Consider the following 17994-nt stretch of genomic DNA (forward strand, 5'->3'; position numbering starts at 1 on the left):
TTTATTTCTGGAAGCCTTGTCGACGCGGTGCCCGGTCGGGCCGCGGAGCCGCGGTGACCTGTCCTGGAAAAAGCAGTCGTGCCCCCATGCGGCCATCGGCCAGCCATCGGCCAGCCATCGGCCAGCCATCGGCCAGCCATCGGCCATGCGGGTCCGCGGCCACGGCGGCGTCCAAACCCGAAGGGGTTTGAGTTCGGGTTTGAGCTGGAAGCTGGAACGAAACGCGGACCCGAGCCGGGTCGGCGGGGCGCGGGGCGCAGGCCGCGGGGCGCGCTACAGGTGGCTTAGCCTGAGTTCTCCTCTCGAGGGGCTCTGGTCTTTCTGAATGAGTTGGGAGAGTGAATGAGAGAGTGAACCGCGTGGCTGCCAGCTCGGCCGGCCCGCCTGGCGGCCTATACGCGCGTATACGAGTGTGCGAGCGGGACGGCGGGACGGGCCACCCGATAGACGAGTCTCCCTCTCTCTCTTTCTCCGAGCCCCGCCGTGGCCCCCGCCGCGGCCCCCGCAGCCCCGGCGCCCCTCCACCGGCCCGGCCGGGCGGCGCGCGGCGGGCCCGCTATGCTGTTGCCGCTGCGCGGCGCAGTGAGGCCCCGACCATCGCCGTGTCGCCTGTGCAGCGCGGAGTGCCAGCAGCCAGCCGCACGACGACCAGCACCTCGTGGAGGCACCTCGCGGAGGCACCTCGTGGAGGCCGAGACCCAGGCCGCGCCAAGCCAGAAGCCAGTGCAGTGCGTGTGACAGTGTGTGTGCAGTGCGGTGCAGTGCAGTGCGAACCCTCTCCCGAACGGACCTGCCCTCTCGCGTGTCCATGCCACGACCGGCATGGAGTCGGCCTTGGACGACGACCAGATAGTCCCTGGGCACCGCGTCAGCGCCCCAGCCTGCTCCTCCCCCAGCGCCGACCTGGATCCCTGGCTCATGCAGGTGAGTGATTGAGCAGCAGAAGCTCTGCAGCCCCGACGACACGAGTCCGACCGACACAGCGTGCCGACTGCCGTGTCGACCTTCCCGCGCGGTGCGGTGCGCGGTGCGCGGCGCGCGCGGCCGGCTCCAGTTTCCTCGCGGTCCAGGCGGTGTCCGGGGTGTCCGGTTACAGTGGCGCGCTAGACGCCACGCCGGCCTGCCTGCCTACCACCGTATCGCGCCGGGATGGAAGCAACGCAGGCGCGCGCGCTTACATAGCTGTGGCCAGAGAGCCAGAGCGAATGGCCAGGGCAGCCGAACAACGCCGCCCGCCGCGGTTTCGCCGAATCCGATACGCCGGGCCGGTCCAGCGGCGTAGGGCCGCGAGCCCGGCAACTCGCCACGCGCGCGGGGTGTTTGGACTCAGCGATGAGTGACTCGAGACCAGCCGGCGCGCTGGTCACAGCCCTGGTCTTCCCTGGGCGCGTGGAAATATGGAGCAGTGTGCACGTAATGACCGGGTTGTTGTCTATAGTGTAGGGCCGCGCGACGCCGCCGTCCGTAATGCGGGGTAATGTCGCCACTTACTATTCGGCTGGCGGTGCGAGACGAGACGAGCCCGGTCCGCGCCTCAACGGCGCCCTGCGTCCCGACGCCCGGACCCCCCGACGCCCCGAACGTGAGCCCGCTGCCAAGCGGCCAGCGTTTCGGGCGGTGCGCCCCGCGACGCCGCAACCTCTGCCTCAGTACCATTTAGTTGAATGTTTAAGTTTTCGGCGGCGTCCCTTCACGCCGTGGCCGCCGCCACTGTACCCACGACTGGCTATCTCGCTTGGAGACAGGCGGCCGGGGGTCGATGACTCGTGCTCGCCACAAAAGGGCCCCGCTGGCGCCGCCCCGCGCCGCCCCTGAGGGCTGGGGGAGGCCGTCCTCGAACGGGAAACGGACAACAGGACGTGCGTCGATGTGTACCCGGAACCTTTGGCGGCGAATCGCGCGCGTTTTCGAAACACCTCGCAGATAAGCGGCCAAGGAAACGGCCGCCTCATCCTCATCCGGCCGCTGAGCGCGCTGAGCCCTTTACGACCTCGCATCGTATCTCTCGCGCGACTGTACGGACGACACGTCTGAACACGTCGGGCGCCGCGTCACCGCTGCGTCGCGGATGAAAAATTCGGCTGCTAACTGGACCTTGATGACCAGCAGCGCGCGTGTGTGCGAACTGCGAACGCCGCCAACGCCGCCGACGATGACGGGCCGGTGAGAGGTCGTTAAGTCGGCAATAATAAAAATTAAGTTCATTAAAACGTAAAAACGAAAATCATTAGGCGCGCATCAAAAAGTTTTGGGGGCTGGTCGGTCCCGGTGCGCTGATGCCGGCTGATGGCCGATGCACGGCGATGCACGCACGGGACGCGCGGCTTGCTCAACACGCAACCCAATTTGCCGCGAGCGGGGCAGCGCCGGCAGCGGGCCGAATGCACTCTGATATCGTCGCCTAATTACACCAAGCATGTCGTCGGAGGGGAGGGCCGGGCCCGGCCGGCAGAGCGGAGGAGAGGAGAGTCCGGAGAGAGGCGAGCAGACGATTCGCAGAAAAACACATTATTCACGCTTCTTATGGCCCGTTTGCTCGGAAAAGAATGTCTCGAGGCTGCCGGCGCAGCGCATGGCCTGCATGAGGGAGAGAGAGGGGTTGTGCGGGATTAGGCAGAGAAAGGGAGAGACGCTGGTCGAGGAAACGGGCCAGCATGCACAAGAAGGAGAAGAAGAGGGAGAGAAAAAGAAGACGACGGGGTTGATGCCGAAATAATGCCAGAGTGTCACTTTTGCGACAATTACCCGCAAACACACACGCACTCACACACTCGCGTGGCAAAGTGAAAAGTTCCGAACACTGCGGCATTAACGAGCGTGAGAGAGCGAGGTGCAGCGGACTGGCATTTCCGCTGTATGTCATAATTACTCACTCTTGGTCGCTTTGCGAAAACACGGCGTTGGCGACCGTTTCGGCGTCCCGGACGACGCCTCGTCCTCGTTGGCGGCCTTCCGGACGAGGGCCCTGCCGTGGGCCGGCGCGGCCGGCGCGGTGATCTCACTGCGGTGCGTCGAGCACGTCGAGCACGCCGGGCGCCTCTCAGCAGGCGGCACGCGGCGGAAGGCGCCTCTTGAACCTAAATTCGGCCCGACGCGGAAAAAGAGCGTTGGCCTAAAACGAATATGCTGTGCCCGGCAAAGCTGATCTGGGCAAACTCAATTTTCTCGTTACCACCACAGACTCTTTTATTTTTGTTTCTCCGTGTCAGAAATATAATTGAGAGGGTAGCTCAGCAGATCGATCATCCGGAACAAAAACAACAACAAATATTTTTTGCGACGCTCTAAGCCGTGTGTTGGAGAGGTGATCTGCAGAGCGCGCCGGATAGTCGGATAAATGACTTGTCTTTATGTAACGCCGCGCCGCCCGAACCACTCCGTATTGCTGGGTATTGCTCTGGCGACGCCGCGGACGCATTTGCATCTTAATTTCACTCGCTGCGGTGGATCCACCTAACTTGACTGCGAGTGCGACAAGGACAAGGAGCCGGTGCCGGCGTCGACGGGGAGGCCATCCGCGGGGTGACGATGCTGGCCGAGTAGCAGGTGACCGATAGAGTGCTATCAGCCTGGGAAGCGGCCGCGCCGCGCCGCGCCGGACTCACGCACAGTGCCTATTCGCGGATCGCTCTCCGTTTGGATAAGGCGGTCAATGTTTGCCGGAGATACGGGCGGGGCGGACGGCGACGGCGACGTGTGTCGTGTGCGGTTCACTCTTCTGGAAGGCGGTGGACGCTCCGCGGCCCTAGGACGGCGACGACGGCGGCGGCGACGCCTATCGCGGAGTGATAGCCGCCAGTGCGGCGCAGGTGCGACGGGATTAGTCCGCGTCACCGCCAGATAGCGCAGCGGGCACCTTCGGCCCTTCGGCCTTCGGGGGGAATAACAAGGGGAATAGCAAGCGCGGAGTGGTGGTGACAAAAAATAAAATTACTATTTTTAAAAAAATAATTTTGCGGCGTAGTGACCCTTACCCTTGGCGGCGGCCAAAAGGGTTGTCTCCTCCTTGGCGCCGTCGCCGTGTCGTGCTGGGGGTCTCGGGCGCCACGGCGCGCACCCTGGGTTTATGGCGGCCTCGGCGGCCTGCTGGTCGGCGGCGGGGTGACTGCCTCCCCTGTCTCCCCTTTCTCCGGGCCTCGTTCGGGGCCTTGCACCTCGCCGCCGTACGCCGCCGCCGTCAGGCCGTCGGGGCCCCGGAAATTCTCCGGCGCCAAAGGTATGCCGCCTGCGCGCTTGCGCCACGCCGCGGGGCTGCCTCTACCTGCTCCACGAAAAGAAAGCCCCGGTGACGTCACGAATAGCTAACTTTTGGCGGCGATCGTTGGGATCGCTGTCTGTTTCCAGCGTGCCAGTAGTAGTGCCGGTCTTCATTCTTGAAGCGGGAAGGGCGTGAGGATGGTGCTGGCGCTCAGCTGCAAAATTGCGGCCAAGCGTGGCCCGGGGGGAAGGGGGGGGGGGGGGGGCTCAATAAGATGCACCGCACGTCCGGGGCTCGGTGCAGGCCGCGGCAGGCGGGGCCTACCAAGACCTGCAGGGCCTTCCAGCCTTGCAGCGCGCCCCGTGAAGACCGTGGCCGACTACGGCCGACTCCCGACTGTCCCCGCCATGTCAAACGCGTCCGACACGCCGAAACTCGCCGGGTGGTCCAGCCCCCCCCCCCCCCCCCCCCCTGCCCCGCCCACGCGCCGCGGCCTGCATGTGGGGCCTTGTGTGGGGCACGGCGATCTGCCTATACCCCTTTCCCGCCGCATTAAAAGCGGCTTCGCATTACCCCACAAAATTACCCCGGGTAATCAGGCGCGAGGATAATCAGAGCACCTACATGCAAATTTCTACCGCGGGGAAAAAAAAAATCGGCGAAAAAAATAAATACCACGGCAAGATTTAGGTTGGCCGGTTTGAATAACTTGCGGTGAGGCTGCGCTACCCGCCCGGTAAGTCCTGGAGTCCCGGAAAGTCTTCCGATCTGACGTGTCTGACGTGTCTGACGTCCTGCGGCCGGGCGGCGAGGTGGCGGCCCTGGTGGTGCCTCAGAGCGGTGCGAAGGCAGCGAGGCAGGAGCAGGCACGCGCACGAATGAATGTCCCCGACAGTGCCAATGCCAGACTCCGACTCTCTTTCCATAATTCGGGATTTAGAGTCAGCCGCGGCTCGGCACGCGATCGGGACAAGACGAGGAGGTTGCTGCTGCTGCGGGACAGAGGTTCGTCTCTCTCGCACCGTTGGAGCGACGAATCCCTCGTCGAGAACCAGCCCGCTGCTCGTCCGCCGTCCGTCCGGCGGCCCGGTGGCCTGCAGCACCCCGTCGACAATTTGTCGCTACACTGGCGGGCGGCCGGGCGAGGCAGGCGGCCCGCGAAACCATGGCGATGGATTATGCGGCCGCGTTGGGAAAGTCGGAACCGCGGGATTTATGCCTTTTCTAAATTCAGACATTTCCGTGGGTTTCGCAACGATCTTTAGGATGCTGTAAATCACAGACCGACAAGCGTTTATGCATGTCTTAGCTCCATAAAGGAAAATAAAAATCAAATTTTGAATTTAATTGGCGAAATCCTGATGGCTGGCCCGCAGCGCCTCCGCTTGGGGGTCTCGGGAGTAGGTCGCCGGTTCTCGGAAACAAGGCGAAAACATGAATGGACGTGGCATGAATGAATGAAGGCGCGTACGCGGCGCTTATCTCGCCCCGGCCGGTATTTGCGCGCACCAGTCATGCTTTTAATTAGGGCGAAGAAGAGGCTTATCACCGGATGGGCCTGTTTATTTCACGTGAAGGAGTGCGATAGCGATGCTCTTAGAACTACCGACTCGCCGTTCCAACATTCGTTTTCGCCTCCATTTCGCCGCCATTTTGACCACAGCACAAAAACCAACTGGAAAATTCATTTTATGAAGAAACGCCGAGGGTTTTTGTAGCGGAAAGAAAACAATGAGTCAAAATTTGGTCTGGCGGTTTCATTGCGACGTTGTTTGCGGATGACTTGTTTTTTTCCGCTGCGCTCCGCCGCGTGCGTCACTGTCGTGTCACTGCAGTCGCGGGCAAAACAAGCCGAGCGCTTTTCCTCCTTCGGCAGCCCTAAACGGAGATAGATAGATAGATTAAGAATACCCAGCCTAGCCGTTTTGCCAGGAACCGCACGAGTCGCACCTAGGAAAGGCATTGTCGAGTGCATGTTTGTGACACGGTTTGCTTTTCATCTGATGTCCAGGAAGCCACGATGGGGTTCGTACTACAGCCCGCGTTTTCGGGAACCTAGCGACGACCCGTCAGCCCCTTCCCCCTCTCCCATTGGCTGACGACAAAGCCCCCGCGCCTAAACACGCGATTATGCCCCGTTGCCGTATCCATTTGAGTCTGTAACATCGTCGGCCAATTAAAAATAATCACGTCGGAAGTGAGGAAGAAGTAGTACGCGCATTCCGTCTTTCTTTTGATGTCCTTTTCATCAGAATTTCCATTTCCCCTGGCGGACGACGTAGCGACGCAGCGACGTAGCGGCGCGATCGGTGTGCCCACTGCTGATTAGCGCCTCGTCTGGATGCGTGTCCGTTCACGCACGCACGCATCGTGCGCTGACTCCTTACAGCTCGCTGTCTCTCTCGCGGACCCAGGGACGCCCCGTCAGTGTGAGAGAGACAGCGCGCTGATCGGAAGCAGTCCGCTGTACGCAGTGGCTGCCGCAACGCCCAGTAATTATTCGCAGCGATGGGATTATCGTGCGAATAAGTCGCCAATCGTGTTTCCCTCCCTTGTTGGTGTCTTTCCTATCTCTCTGCTGCGCTGGCTCCGCCTGCTCCGGTTGCACCAGGTCCCGTAACCACGGCAGGAAGCCGACAAAGCTGTGCACTTCCATGTGACGCATTGTGTGCTGGACTTGACCAAAGTTCCAACAGCAGGCAAACTGTTAGCGCTTGTAATGCGTCAGACAATCGACGAACTCAATTTTTAAAATGCGTCATTTCAAGCCTTGCGCTTGCACCACTTTCCATTTATTGAAGATAAAAGACTTCTGCAGTCTGAACTTTGGCCAAGTCAGCACTCAAACAAGTTCGCGTTAATCCAGTTACAAGCCGTTGTTGCCGCGTGGACCGTTGATCGCTGCCGCGCCTCGCGACACTCGATGGGGCGCGCTAACGTCAACCGCTATCTAATTCGGCCAGTTTACGCAACCTTGCTCCTGTCCTTGGCGCGAGTCTCAAGTTCGAACGCAAAGTGTCAAATGTGTTTTGCACGGCGACGTTGGCAGGCCGCGGGGCGACGCGGCGCCGCGCGAGGTCGGAATCATTCCGATTTGCAATTGGCTGCGCGGCGCTGCGCGGGGCCTTCGAGTGTGGCTGCGACTAGCCGACTAGCTGCGGGCAGCCTGGCAGCGCCTGGCAGCCTGGCGGGATAACTGTTAGATTATAGAGGACTGGCGGCGGGCCTGACGGCTGCCTGCCCGCCTGCCTGCCTGCCTGCCTGCCTGCCTGCCTGCCCGCCTGCCGGACGGCATGGCGGCACCCACGCGGCCTGTCACCGGCAATACGCCGGCCTTTTTCAGGAGCCCATCTCCGCTGAGTTAGTGGGACACTTGCCAACTGGGAAACAACAACGCCGCTGCTGCCTCGGCACAAAAAAGTAAACAACGAAACTGGGGGGGCGCTAGAAATTGCGCGGGAAAACAGTTGGAAGCGCGGGGGGAAAAAACGCTGTCATCGCGGTCTGGCGGCGCGGCCTGCGCGTTCCGGCCATTCGCACGTCGCGGTTGGCCATCCTGGCCGTCCAGGCCGGCGGACTCTGCATGCCGCGCTGTCAAAATTTCCAGGCGGGAGGCACGCGCCGCCAGCGCCGCCAGTCCGGAGGTGTGAAGTGAATGCGTAAGCGGCCGCGTATTGTTTGCTGCCGGAATGCTCCTGCCTTTGCCGTCCGGGCGAGGCGGGGGACGGGGGTCCTCCAGGATTGGCTTTCGGGCCTTTTCGTCCTGGCGCTGCCCGGTCAGTGGGGCCGCAGCAAGCGAGCTGAAGCCCCACGGGAGGAGTCACGGTGCCCGTGTCGTTATTTCCAGACGGCGTGGGCAGAGTGTCTGTCTAAGCTAGTCCAGCTGCAGGCCCCCTCCCCCTCGCGGCCACGCCAAACACCTGCTTCCCTGGCGTGTTCTACACGGCGCTCGCTGCGCACGCGGCTGGCCGAGTGGCTGCGAGGCATTGAGCCTCTGAGCTCGAGAGGCGCTGCCAACAATTGAGTGTGGGCGCCACCGCAGCGCGCGAGCCGCGAGTGTCTGTCTGTCCGTCCGCCCGTCTGTCAGTCTGTCTGTCTGTCTGTCCGCCTGTACGTCTGTCCGCTCGCCCTGTGTGTGGCGCAGGGCTCCGAAAAAAAGTCACGTTAAAGAAGGAGCTGGGTGAAAGCGAATCGTGTAAAGCCCGCACGTGCGACTTGCTCATTTGTCTGCCTTTGGCTTGCTTTTGGTTGCCCTCGGCTGTCTGTAGCCGTCTCTGGGTTGCCGGTGGCTTGGTCGGCTTCCGTGGCCTGGAGCTTGGATCAGGCCGCCGAGTCGCGCCAGTTTTTGTCCCCCGCGGTCGCGGCGAGCAGCTGCGGAGGCTCGCAGCGAGACTAAAGCGCCGAACCGGACAGTTCCAATCTCCAAGTTCCGATCCTCGATACACTTGGCTTCGCACCGGGCGCCGCTATTCCTTCAGCACGGCGACAGCGGCGTGTTGCGCGAGGAAGCACGCCGCAGGAAGCACATGTTTTTCTGAATTCAGAGTACCGTGTGAATGAGCCAGCCGCCTAGTGAAAACGCGTCCGTTCGCGGAGAACCAAGTGCAAACCATGCGCGTCTGTGCGGCGCGGCGGCACGCCAACTTTTTTTGTCGCCTTTTTCTTCCCTCTTCGCGTCGAATTCTTGCGCGCGGAGTGTCTTCATTACCCGTCTCGAAAATGAGCGCAGCTTATCAAAATTCCATTGGCGGCATTGCGGTGTGGATGCGCTGCGCTGCGACGCGGCGTCGGCCGGCCGAGAACGCCCGGCAGGCAGGCCGCCCCGCCGAACAGGGCTGTCCTCGTGCGGCCTACCCCGCAGGCGCTCCCCGCCCGGCCGTCACATTGGGAAGCCGAGGCGGAGGACCGCCACTCTGGGGTTCCTTACTACTGTCACTATGGGTAGCCGAGGTGGAGGACCGCCACTCTGGGGTATCCTTACTACTGTCACTATGGGTAGCCGAGGTGGAGGACCGCCACTCTGGGGTATCCTTACTACTGTCACTATGGGAAGCCGAGGTGGAGGACCGCCACTCTGGGGTATCCTTACTACTGTCACTATGGGAAGCCGAGGTGGAGGACCGCCACTCTGGGGTATCCTTACTACTGTCACTATGGGAAGCCGAGGTGGAGGATCGCCACTCTGGGGGATCCTTACTACTGTCACTATGGGGAGTCAAAGTGGCGGTCCGCGTCTAAGGGTCTTACTACTCTTTTTCCTGCAAAGTGGTCTGGGCACACTGGCGATAAAGCAGGTGCACCCTTATCGCGCACAAAGGATGCGCCCCGGTTGCACCATCTTGCGGCCAAACACAATGAGTCACGGTGCGTCGCTGGCCTCGTCGCGGGCCGCGGACTGATTGGGTTGCAGTTATCGGCCGTGATCGCGCGGCCCGCGCGGCCTACACGCAGTCCAGTGGCGCGGAGTCAGCGCCACCACTAACTAGCCTCATGAGCACTCGGCCAGGGAAAGCGAGAGAGAGACAGACAGGCGGACGCAGCCGCCGGTGAGCGGTCCGACGGTTCCTCGCGCGGCGTGCCAGGCATTCCATCCTGACCCCCTCCCCCTCCTCCCCTCCGCGCGGTCCCCCAGTCCGCACGCGGAGTCTCCGGACAGGTCCCCAGCCGCATGGCTGCCAGCCGGGCTGCCGGGCTGGTGCGGGGTAGAGTCCTGGCGCGCTGGCGCCCCACAGTCTCACAGTCCCAGAGGCTGCAGCCTGGCCGCGCTGGGCCGCGCTCCTCGCCCATTCATTCTCAACAGGTTCTAGTCTTCCAGTCGCCCCCTGCAGCGCCTGCAGCGCGAGGCCCTCTGTCCGCCCTGCTCCGCCCTGACCCTCACCGCGCTCGCCGCTTCCCCGGCCAGCACTCATGAGATAGGAAAATATTTGTCGCCAGATATAGCTACGCCAGAAGCGTGACGCAGGCACAAGAATAGCCCAGTCTGCGCGCTGCTGCCGCCGTGGGGATGTTCACACTTCGCACCTGCCGATAGCCAGGCGATAGCCATACGTTTCTAATCCGGTTCAATTTCGTTCCCCGCCACCGAAATGAACATGCCGCCTTTTGTCGCGTTCGTGCGAGTGACAGCGATGGCGTCCCCATCCGGTTATCAGCGCCGGCTTATCATCCTTATCCTGTTCCACGGAGCGGGGCGCGCGGGCTGCCTACCCGCGATGGTGCAACGCACTTTCCAACTTGTCCGACCGGTACGCCGCGCTGCCGCGACGGGCAGGCGGCTGGCGGGGCTGGCTGGCAGCCGCGCTGATAGAGGAGCTTTTGTGACCCCGTGTTTTGCAACTTCCTGTTCGCGCCTCGCGACCGGCCCGGCCGCCTGACGGTGCCTTTGAGTCCTGGGCCGGCCGAAGCACCGAGCGACACGGCACCGACACGGCACCGACACGCCGAGCGGACGCTTTGATTGGCCGTAAAGCAGCTGCTGTCGCATTTCCAGATTACCAATCAGGATCTCGTTCGCATGGAGTCGCGTGCCCGCCGTCTCTCTCTCTGTCTCTCTCGCACTCTTTATGCCCGCGCTGTCCGCCCGGGCAACATGTTCGCGTTTTTGTTGTTCGGCCGGCGATCGAGTCGGGCGAGTCGTTCGGGCAAAAGCGGCGCCCGGTTCAAATTTTGGCCGCTGTGCCCTGGCTGTGCCGCGGTGTCCGGCCGGCCGATTTTGTGTTTGCTTTTATTGCTGGCGTGGTGCCGCCCCTGTCTATTCCCGTCTTTATGGCCGATGCGTCGTATCGCCGCGGCCCTGAGTCCCCGAGTCCCTGAGGAGCTCTTTGCCCGGACACCGATACCGCCGGGCCCCGCCGGGCCGAGCCAGGCCTCGGGCCCCTGGCCGCGTGGCAAACAACAGGTTCCGTCCCATAGCCAACGCGCCGGCCAGTCGCAGTGCGAATCCGATACCCCGATGGAGCATAAAGCCGCCTTTTATTGCTATTTTTATCGATCCATTTTTTTCGAAATGTGTTTTTAACCGGTTTGTTTCCACAGGTAAAAGGTTTTTTAAATTTATTTCTTGACGCTTGGTGCGCGCTCTCGGTGCTCCAGATAATTGCGGCGAGGGCCCTGGCGGTACTGGACTGCCTGGTGGACTCCAGGGTGCCCATTGTGTTGCGACAGACATACGGCTAGGAGACAGGTTGGCGACTAACCCGATTATTTGGGCGATAATTCAAAACGCGTGTCAGAATTCATCCGAGAGCGTCGTCGCCGTGCTCGCCGCTCCGGCGGACGGTCTGGCCGACGACGGCCGGGCCGCGGCGCACGCGTCGAATTGACTTTCACGATCACGGAGAGCGAGGGGGGCGGAGAGGCACGGAGAGCACGCGCACTTGCACCGAAATTAGGAGGCCGGCATAAATAAGAAACACCAGGCGCGGTGCCCGCCGCCCGCCCCGCTGCACGCGCGCGGCCTCGTCATCGAGTGACGCGTCGTCTCCGCCGCGGCGCTGCACCAAAAAACCATCATTTGCTCGGTTCGCCAAAAATGACGTGTGCATCTTCCCACGGCCCCGGGGCGGTGGCCCGCACGGTGCCCCGCACGGTGCCCGGCAAGCCAAGCCTTCCGCAGGATGCCGCCGTTGGCCCCGGGGCCTCACTCCGTCTCCGTCTGCGTCTCTGTCGCTCGCGGGGACGACACCGAGCGGCTAAGTGGGGAGGCTGACCGGAGCAGTGGCTGACCGGAGGGACCGGAGGGACCGGAGGGACCGGAGGCTGAGGGGAGGAGAGGAGAGAGGTTTGGCCGGCCTGCCGGAAGCCGCGCCGCCCGAGGCGATGCATTTGCAGGACACACACACACATTCACTCACTAACACACACATACGCACACACACAAACAGGTGTAGTTGTGTGCGTGTTCTTGCACCCGTTTTATGAATCGTACGCGAAGGAGAGTGGGTTCGAACCCCTGGCCGCTCTGCAGAATCCACTTCCGCGCAGGACGCGACAAAGCCCCGCGAGGGCCTCCGTGCCTCGCCGTGCTTCGCGGTGCTTCGCGCTCCGTGTCGCCCGGCCGGCCCATTCATGCAGGGATGCACTGATGGCAGGGATGCGGCCGAATGATTACCGATGTGCGTGTGTGTGTATGTGTGTGTGTTTTCACGGCGAGACCTGGGCGTGCAATCCCCCTGCGTGCGTATGCGTGCGTGCGTGAGTGTACTTGTGCATGTATGAATACGTGTGTGTGTGTGTGTGTACGCGCACTTGCGAATGTATGAATATACGCGTGTGTGTTTGTGCGTGCGTGTGAGCAGCCTCGTCACCGCACCAGCGAGGAGGAAGTGATCGATCAGCAAGGAATTGCGTTTGGCTCGGAGCGAACTGCATGCACTGTGTGGTCTGCCCGTCTGCAGCGTGTCGCGTGTCCGGGCACGGCACGGCACGGCACGGCAGGGCACGGCAGATCGGTCGCCGATGGCGTGATAATGGTGCTTGTTGACATCCCCGCCTGGCTGGCCAGCAGCGAGAGGGGCTCCAAAGGAGCTGCTCTCTGAGGGGCGCGAATCTGTGGCCGCAGAAAGAAGGTCCCAGTGGCCGTGGTGCTAGCGAGGTCCGCCTGGTTGCTATTCAGTGGGCGGTGGCCCGCGGTGGCCCGGGCGGCGGCGTGTGGGGCCCGATTAGGCTCTGCCTGGCACCCCGGTCCGTGCGTAGCCGCCACGGCCTAGCCTGGCGCTGCCTGGCGTGGCTGGCGTGGCCAATCAGAGGCCCACGGGGGCCGCGAAGCGAAGACAGCGGCGACAGCGGCGACCATGGCGGCGGCGACAGGACGCGGCGCCCAGGGACCATTATTTTCCCTGCTTGTTCCTCTCGTTTTCGGCCCACTTCACGCCGTCTTTGTGTGAGTGTGGACCAAAAAAAATTGCTTGCCACAAAAAAGTTTTTATTTTTCAATCAGAAAATCCAATAACGGAATAACAATCAAGCGAATGGTCCATTGCTTGTTTTCTTTCCACGCGGCGTCTCCGCAGCATCTTCCTTTTTTCCGGAAATGTCATAAACACCTCCTACTTCCGTTTGCGTTTACGGCATGAACTCACCTCGCGTGCGTGAATCACTCGCCACGTATTTATTGACCCCTCCGTCTCCGCGCTCCGTCTCCTCGCTCCGCGCCCCGCCACCTCGCCGCCGTGCCGCCGTGCCGGTTTCGCGGAATCCAGCGCGTGCGTGGCGCGAGGCGCGAGCCACCGCGAACCCGCGGTCGGGTCTCCATGAATGACTCAACGGATGAATGGGTGAACCACCACTGGTACCGCGAGGCGCACTTCAAATATTCCGAAGAAAGTGCCCTCCCAAAAAATTGCAGCCAGGACAAAAAGCACAAACAAGAAGTTTGCAAAGCAAAAGGGATGCGAAAAGAGACCTTATTTGTTGTTTTTCTAAACAAGAATAAAAATTGGCTCCACTTTCCCAATCAAGAGGCTGACGGCCTCAAGCGACCTGCCCGGCCCCGTGTCAGGTTTCCTCCGAAAACCGATCTCATTATATTTGGCCCGTCGCGAAATTTATTTATTGCCCCTCTTTGTCCGGTGGATGTGGACACACGCGCGTGTGCGGCTAGCCGCTAGCGTGACGTCACGCGGCCCCGCAGCCACGCGGACAGCGCCCATTTATTGACTTCCAGCCGGAAGGCGCGGACCGAGCCAAGCCAGCCGAGGGGCCGGGGCCTGGCCGGGCTATCGCCGCATCTCTGTCGCTCAGCCACTCGGATCGCTCTCGTTTCATTTCCCCTCCTTGTCCTGATTGGTTATTACGCACTCTGTCTCTCCTTTCTTCTCCTCCTCCGCCTTCTCCGCGGCCGCGTTTTCGGCTCTTTTTGCCGCCACACGACGGCCTGGCTCGGCCTGGCTGTGGCTGTTTTGAATGACGCCCGCGCGACGGACAGAGACAGGGAGCACGTTCCAAAGGCGTTTCAGGAACGGACCTCTCTTCTCTTCCACGAGAATCCGTCACGGCCCGCGCGGCGAGCCCGCCCGATGTTTTATGTATCGCCACAAAAGTTTCGCTGCACCGGGCCGCGGCGAGCCGCATCGTTCCGCGGGGCGCCATTCCTCAAATTGCCCGTCATTCAGCGAGTTACGAGGCGGGGCGGCTCATTTTGTCTTTTCGTCTTTTTGTCGCGGCGCCGCGATAGTGCTGTGCGCCGTTAGTTTGTTTGCAGGCTTGGTTTCTGTTTGCTCGGCACTGCCGCCTTCCCGACGACGGCGTCCTGGAGGTTTTTCTCTGGCGGACACGTGTCTGGCCGCGGCGCCGCGGCGTGGCGATGACCATCATTACGGCGGCCGCGAGCGCCACACCGCGCACACCCCGGAAAGGCCTGCTGCATGCTGCATGCGGCCCTCGCCGTCTCCCTCCCACTCGTCTCTCTCCGTCTCTCCTTTCCGTTTCCGTCGCGCACTCTGCATGCGGTGCACGCGGCGCGACATGGGCTTCTTCAATCACCTTAATACGACTCCACGCCGCGCCGCCATGAGCCGGCCAACAGAGGGGCCGCTCGAGCTCGGAGAGCTCGGAGAGGCGATACAGCGTGGGAAGCCCATTGTCACCGCCGGCAGCTGCGCGGCCTGCCTGCCTGCCTGCCTGCCTGCCTGCCTGCTTGCCTGCCTGCCTGCCTGCCTGCCTGCTTGCCTGCCTGCCTGGCGTGCATGGCCCGGTGGACCCCATTGTCCATGCCAGCGAAATCATGACTCCTATGGCGTCCGCGGCGTCCGCAGCGTCCGCGGCACGGCGGCGCCGTGACTAGGAAGGCGGAATGGCGACTCCGCGGCGTTTAATGACGCACTCAGGGTCAAGGGTGCCCCGCGGTGCCCGGGACAGATTTTAAGCAGCTGCAGGTGTGAGTGGCTGGCGCGCTGGCGCCTCGGTGCAGCTGCAGGTGGCATTGTGAGGGGCTCAGCGTGGCCGGCCCGGCGTGCCGGGGTTTAGGCAGGCCAGCCTTGACCTTTGCAAGCATCCAACGAGGACGGTTCTCCCAGCGCCGCGCTGCAGGTGTGTGGACTGCAGGCGGGGCCGTGTACGTAGTCGCTCGGCCAGGCAGTGTACTAGTTCGGTCGTGCCGCCCCGCCCGGGCCGCCCGGCCGGACTAGACAGCCTCTGACTCACCGCGGCCGAAGCAACGCGAAGCAGAGCGGAGCCAAGCAGAGGACGCACTTCGTACTTCGTCATCAATGCATCCTTGTGTTGGCGGCGCGAGGCGCGCGAGGCCGGCCGGCTCCTCTAGCGAAGGCCGCCGCATTCAGAGCACACGCACGCACTCACACACTCTCACAGGGCAGCGGAGGATCAACAGGGCCCTCTCTGACGGGGCCGGCCGCCCAGCGGCGTGGATCGTTTCCAAACGCGCGTCTTCCTCGTCGTCGTGTCCGCGGCCCGCCGGTGCGTCCGGATGGTCCGGATGCAGTGGTGCGCCGCGCTACGCCACGCCGCGCCAAGGCCAAGCAGTGCGGCGTGGACGTCGTGTACAACACGACGCGATTTTGGGCGCGCGCCAACCTCATTTACGGCGTACTCGTCGCATGTGCGAAGTGCGCGCTCGTCGGCCGGCCGCGGGGGGAGGGGGAGGGGACTTCCCCCGCCATGGCGGCGGTGGCGGTGCCTGCGCAGCACGACGCAGCAGCAACAGGCGGTTCGGGAAAATGTCACCTCGTCTCGTCTCACTTCCGAGAGGGTCCGCGATGGATTCCGAGGCGAGCCACGCCGGCCGTGCGCCGCCATGGCGCGGCTTCCACGAAGCGCCCCGTTATACTTTTAGCACGCCGCGCATGTATGAATTGGGCGCGTGTGTGTGTGTTTGCGTGCGCCTGTCTGTGTGCGTAATCGGCCGTGGGTATCGCACTTGGTGGCGGCAAGGAGCCGCGCGAGCCGCAGCTAGCCACTTCCGAGTTCATGGCTGCGTCGCTCCGTCTCTCTCGCACCCCTGCGAGGCGACCCACGAGTGCGGGAAGGACGGCGCGACGCACCACGCCCCAATTATTGGCTCGCTAACGACGCGTGCCGAGATAGCATCCAGCACACTGTTATGGCGGCCCCGTGCGGAAAGCGGCCAGCGGACGGCCGTGCGTTATTGCAATATCGGATTATCGGTCCGTTTAATTAAGTCGGACGCCAATTAAAGACCGCTTTAAAGAAATTGAATCTGCGTTATTGAATCCATTTTAAACAGACACGCGAAAACGTTCGCTGAAAATGGTGCGCTGGATTGCCCTTCGTGTCGTAGTCCGCCGTAGACTCGGTCGTAGACCGCGCACGCACGCAGTGCCACGCACACACACGCATGCCGATATTCGGCCATCCGCGCCATTAGAACCTCTTTCTCCGGCGCCATTCAATAAGGTGCGACTTCTTGAGGTTGGTGGGCATTGTTAGTGGAGAAAGGAGAGAAGTGCTGCTCGCTCACACGCGCACTCACACTCACACACGCACACACTCGGAGACGAACACATATCCAGGGGGCAATGACAATAGCTCATAGTGCATGTGTGTCGAGTCGTAAAATGTTGGTTAGCTTTTAACTTTATTGCGCTTATTACGCTGCACCGCCTCAGTGTGTGTGTGTGTGTGTGTGTGTGTGTGTGTGCGCGCGCGTGTGTTTGTGAGTGTGAGTGTGTGTGTGAGTCTTCCCCGCGGAGACGAGGCCACCGTCGCAGTATAGCGCCCCAGCTCCCCGTCGTCATCGAGTGTCTCTCTAACGAATCCATTCCATGTTGCAGGTAATTATCAGTGGGCCGTCCGGACGACGTCCACGGCGTCCGCGGCGTCGCGGTGAGTTTGTCGCCGCCGCCTCGTTCCTTCGTTAGGCGTTTTACTATCGCCGAGAATCGCCATCGTGCCCTCGTTCGCCACGCCGACGGCAGCAGCGGCAGCGGCCCGTGTCGTGTCCCCTAGCGCCAGGCCTTGCGCCGAGCCTTGCGCGCCGACCGCGGCCCTGTACGCACGGGCAGCGCGGGCACCTTGCGGTGGCGGGTGGCGAGGCAGGTGCGCGGGGCGGGGCGGCGCGGTGCAATTTCCCTAGACGCCTGGTCGCCGGCGGCGCTGTCTGCGTAGCTGATGATCACTATCCACTACCGTGTGTGTGTGTGAGTGAGTGTGTGCGCAGGCCTCCGCATGTCGGCCCACGGACTGTCAGAGGAAAGGGCGGCAGCGGCACGTCGTTAGGAATGCGCGGGAAAATGACGACTGCGAACGCGCGAACAAGGTGCCGCGAGCACCCGCCACCCGGAGCACCGCGTCGACGTCGTCGCCGCCACCTCGAGCACGGCGTCGACGTCGTCGCCGTCGTCGTGGCGTTCTTCGCAGGAATGCGAGTGTGCGTTGCGGCGGGGCAGCGCGACCGATGGCGGCGCGGCGGCCGTAAAAACGCGCTGCGGCGGACGGCGGCGCGGCCAAGGAGTGCGCAGTGCGTTCGCGGAAAACTTTCTCCGTGTACAGTGTAGTGTACAGACGCGGCTCGGGTGTGCGACTACTGGCAGCGCTATCGCGTGCTGTCGGTTGGGGCGCGGAGGCCGGCTTGGGGGCGGCGGGGACTGCAAAGTCCCTTCCAAGGACGAGCCGTTGGAGACTTGAACGCCCGAGCCTGGCCCCTGGTCGCCATCAGGGCCCGGTCTGCCGGCCGGGCGGCCGGTTCGTCGGTCAGCCATGTCGGCGCTGACGGGACGGACGCGAAGTGGAGCACCACGTCGAAGCGGACGGTCCGCGGCGACACGGCGACGCGACGCAGCGCTTCAATTTATTTGTCAGCAGGAATTCCCCCACATGGC

At 62.6% G+C, this 17994-nt stretch overlaps 1 protein-coding gene across 1 annotated transcript in view; it reads left to right on the forward strand.

Annotated features, from left to right (window-relative positions):
* Positions 1–593: 593 nt before the first annotated feature.
* Positions 594–17994, forward strand: part of LOC117653183 (Krueppel-like factor 5) — a 40196-nt gene continuing 22795 nt past the window's right edge. Inside the window, exon 1 of the mRNA XM_034398651.1 lies at positions 594–924. Coding sequence (XP_034254542.1) covers positions 823–924 — 102 coding nt within the window. The 5' untranslated portion in view covers positions 594–822. The remainder of the gene's footprint in view (positions 925–17994) is intronic.

This window comes from Thrips palmi, unplaced genomic scaffold (genome assembly GCF_012932325.1).
Source record: "Thrips palmi isolate BJ-2018 unplaced genomic scaffold, TpBJ-2018v1 HiC_scaffold_8, whole genome shotgun sequence".
Classification (NCBI taxonomy): domain Eukaryota; kingdom Metazoa; phylum Arthropoda; class Insecta; order Thysanoptera; family Thripidae; genus Thrips; species Thrips palmi.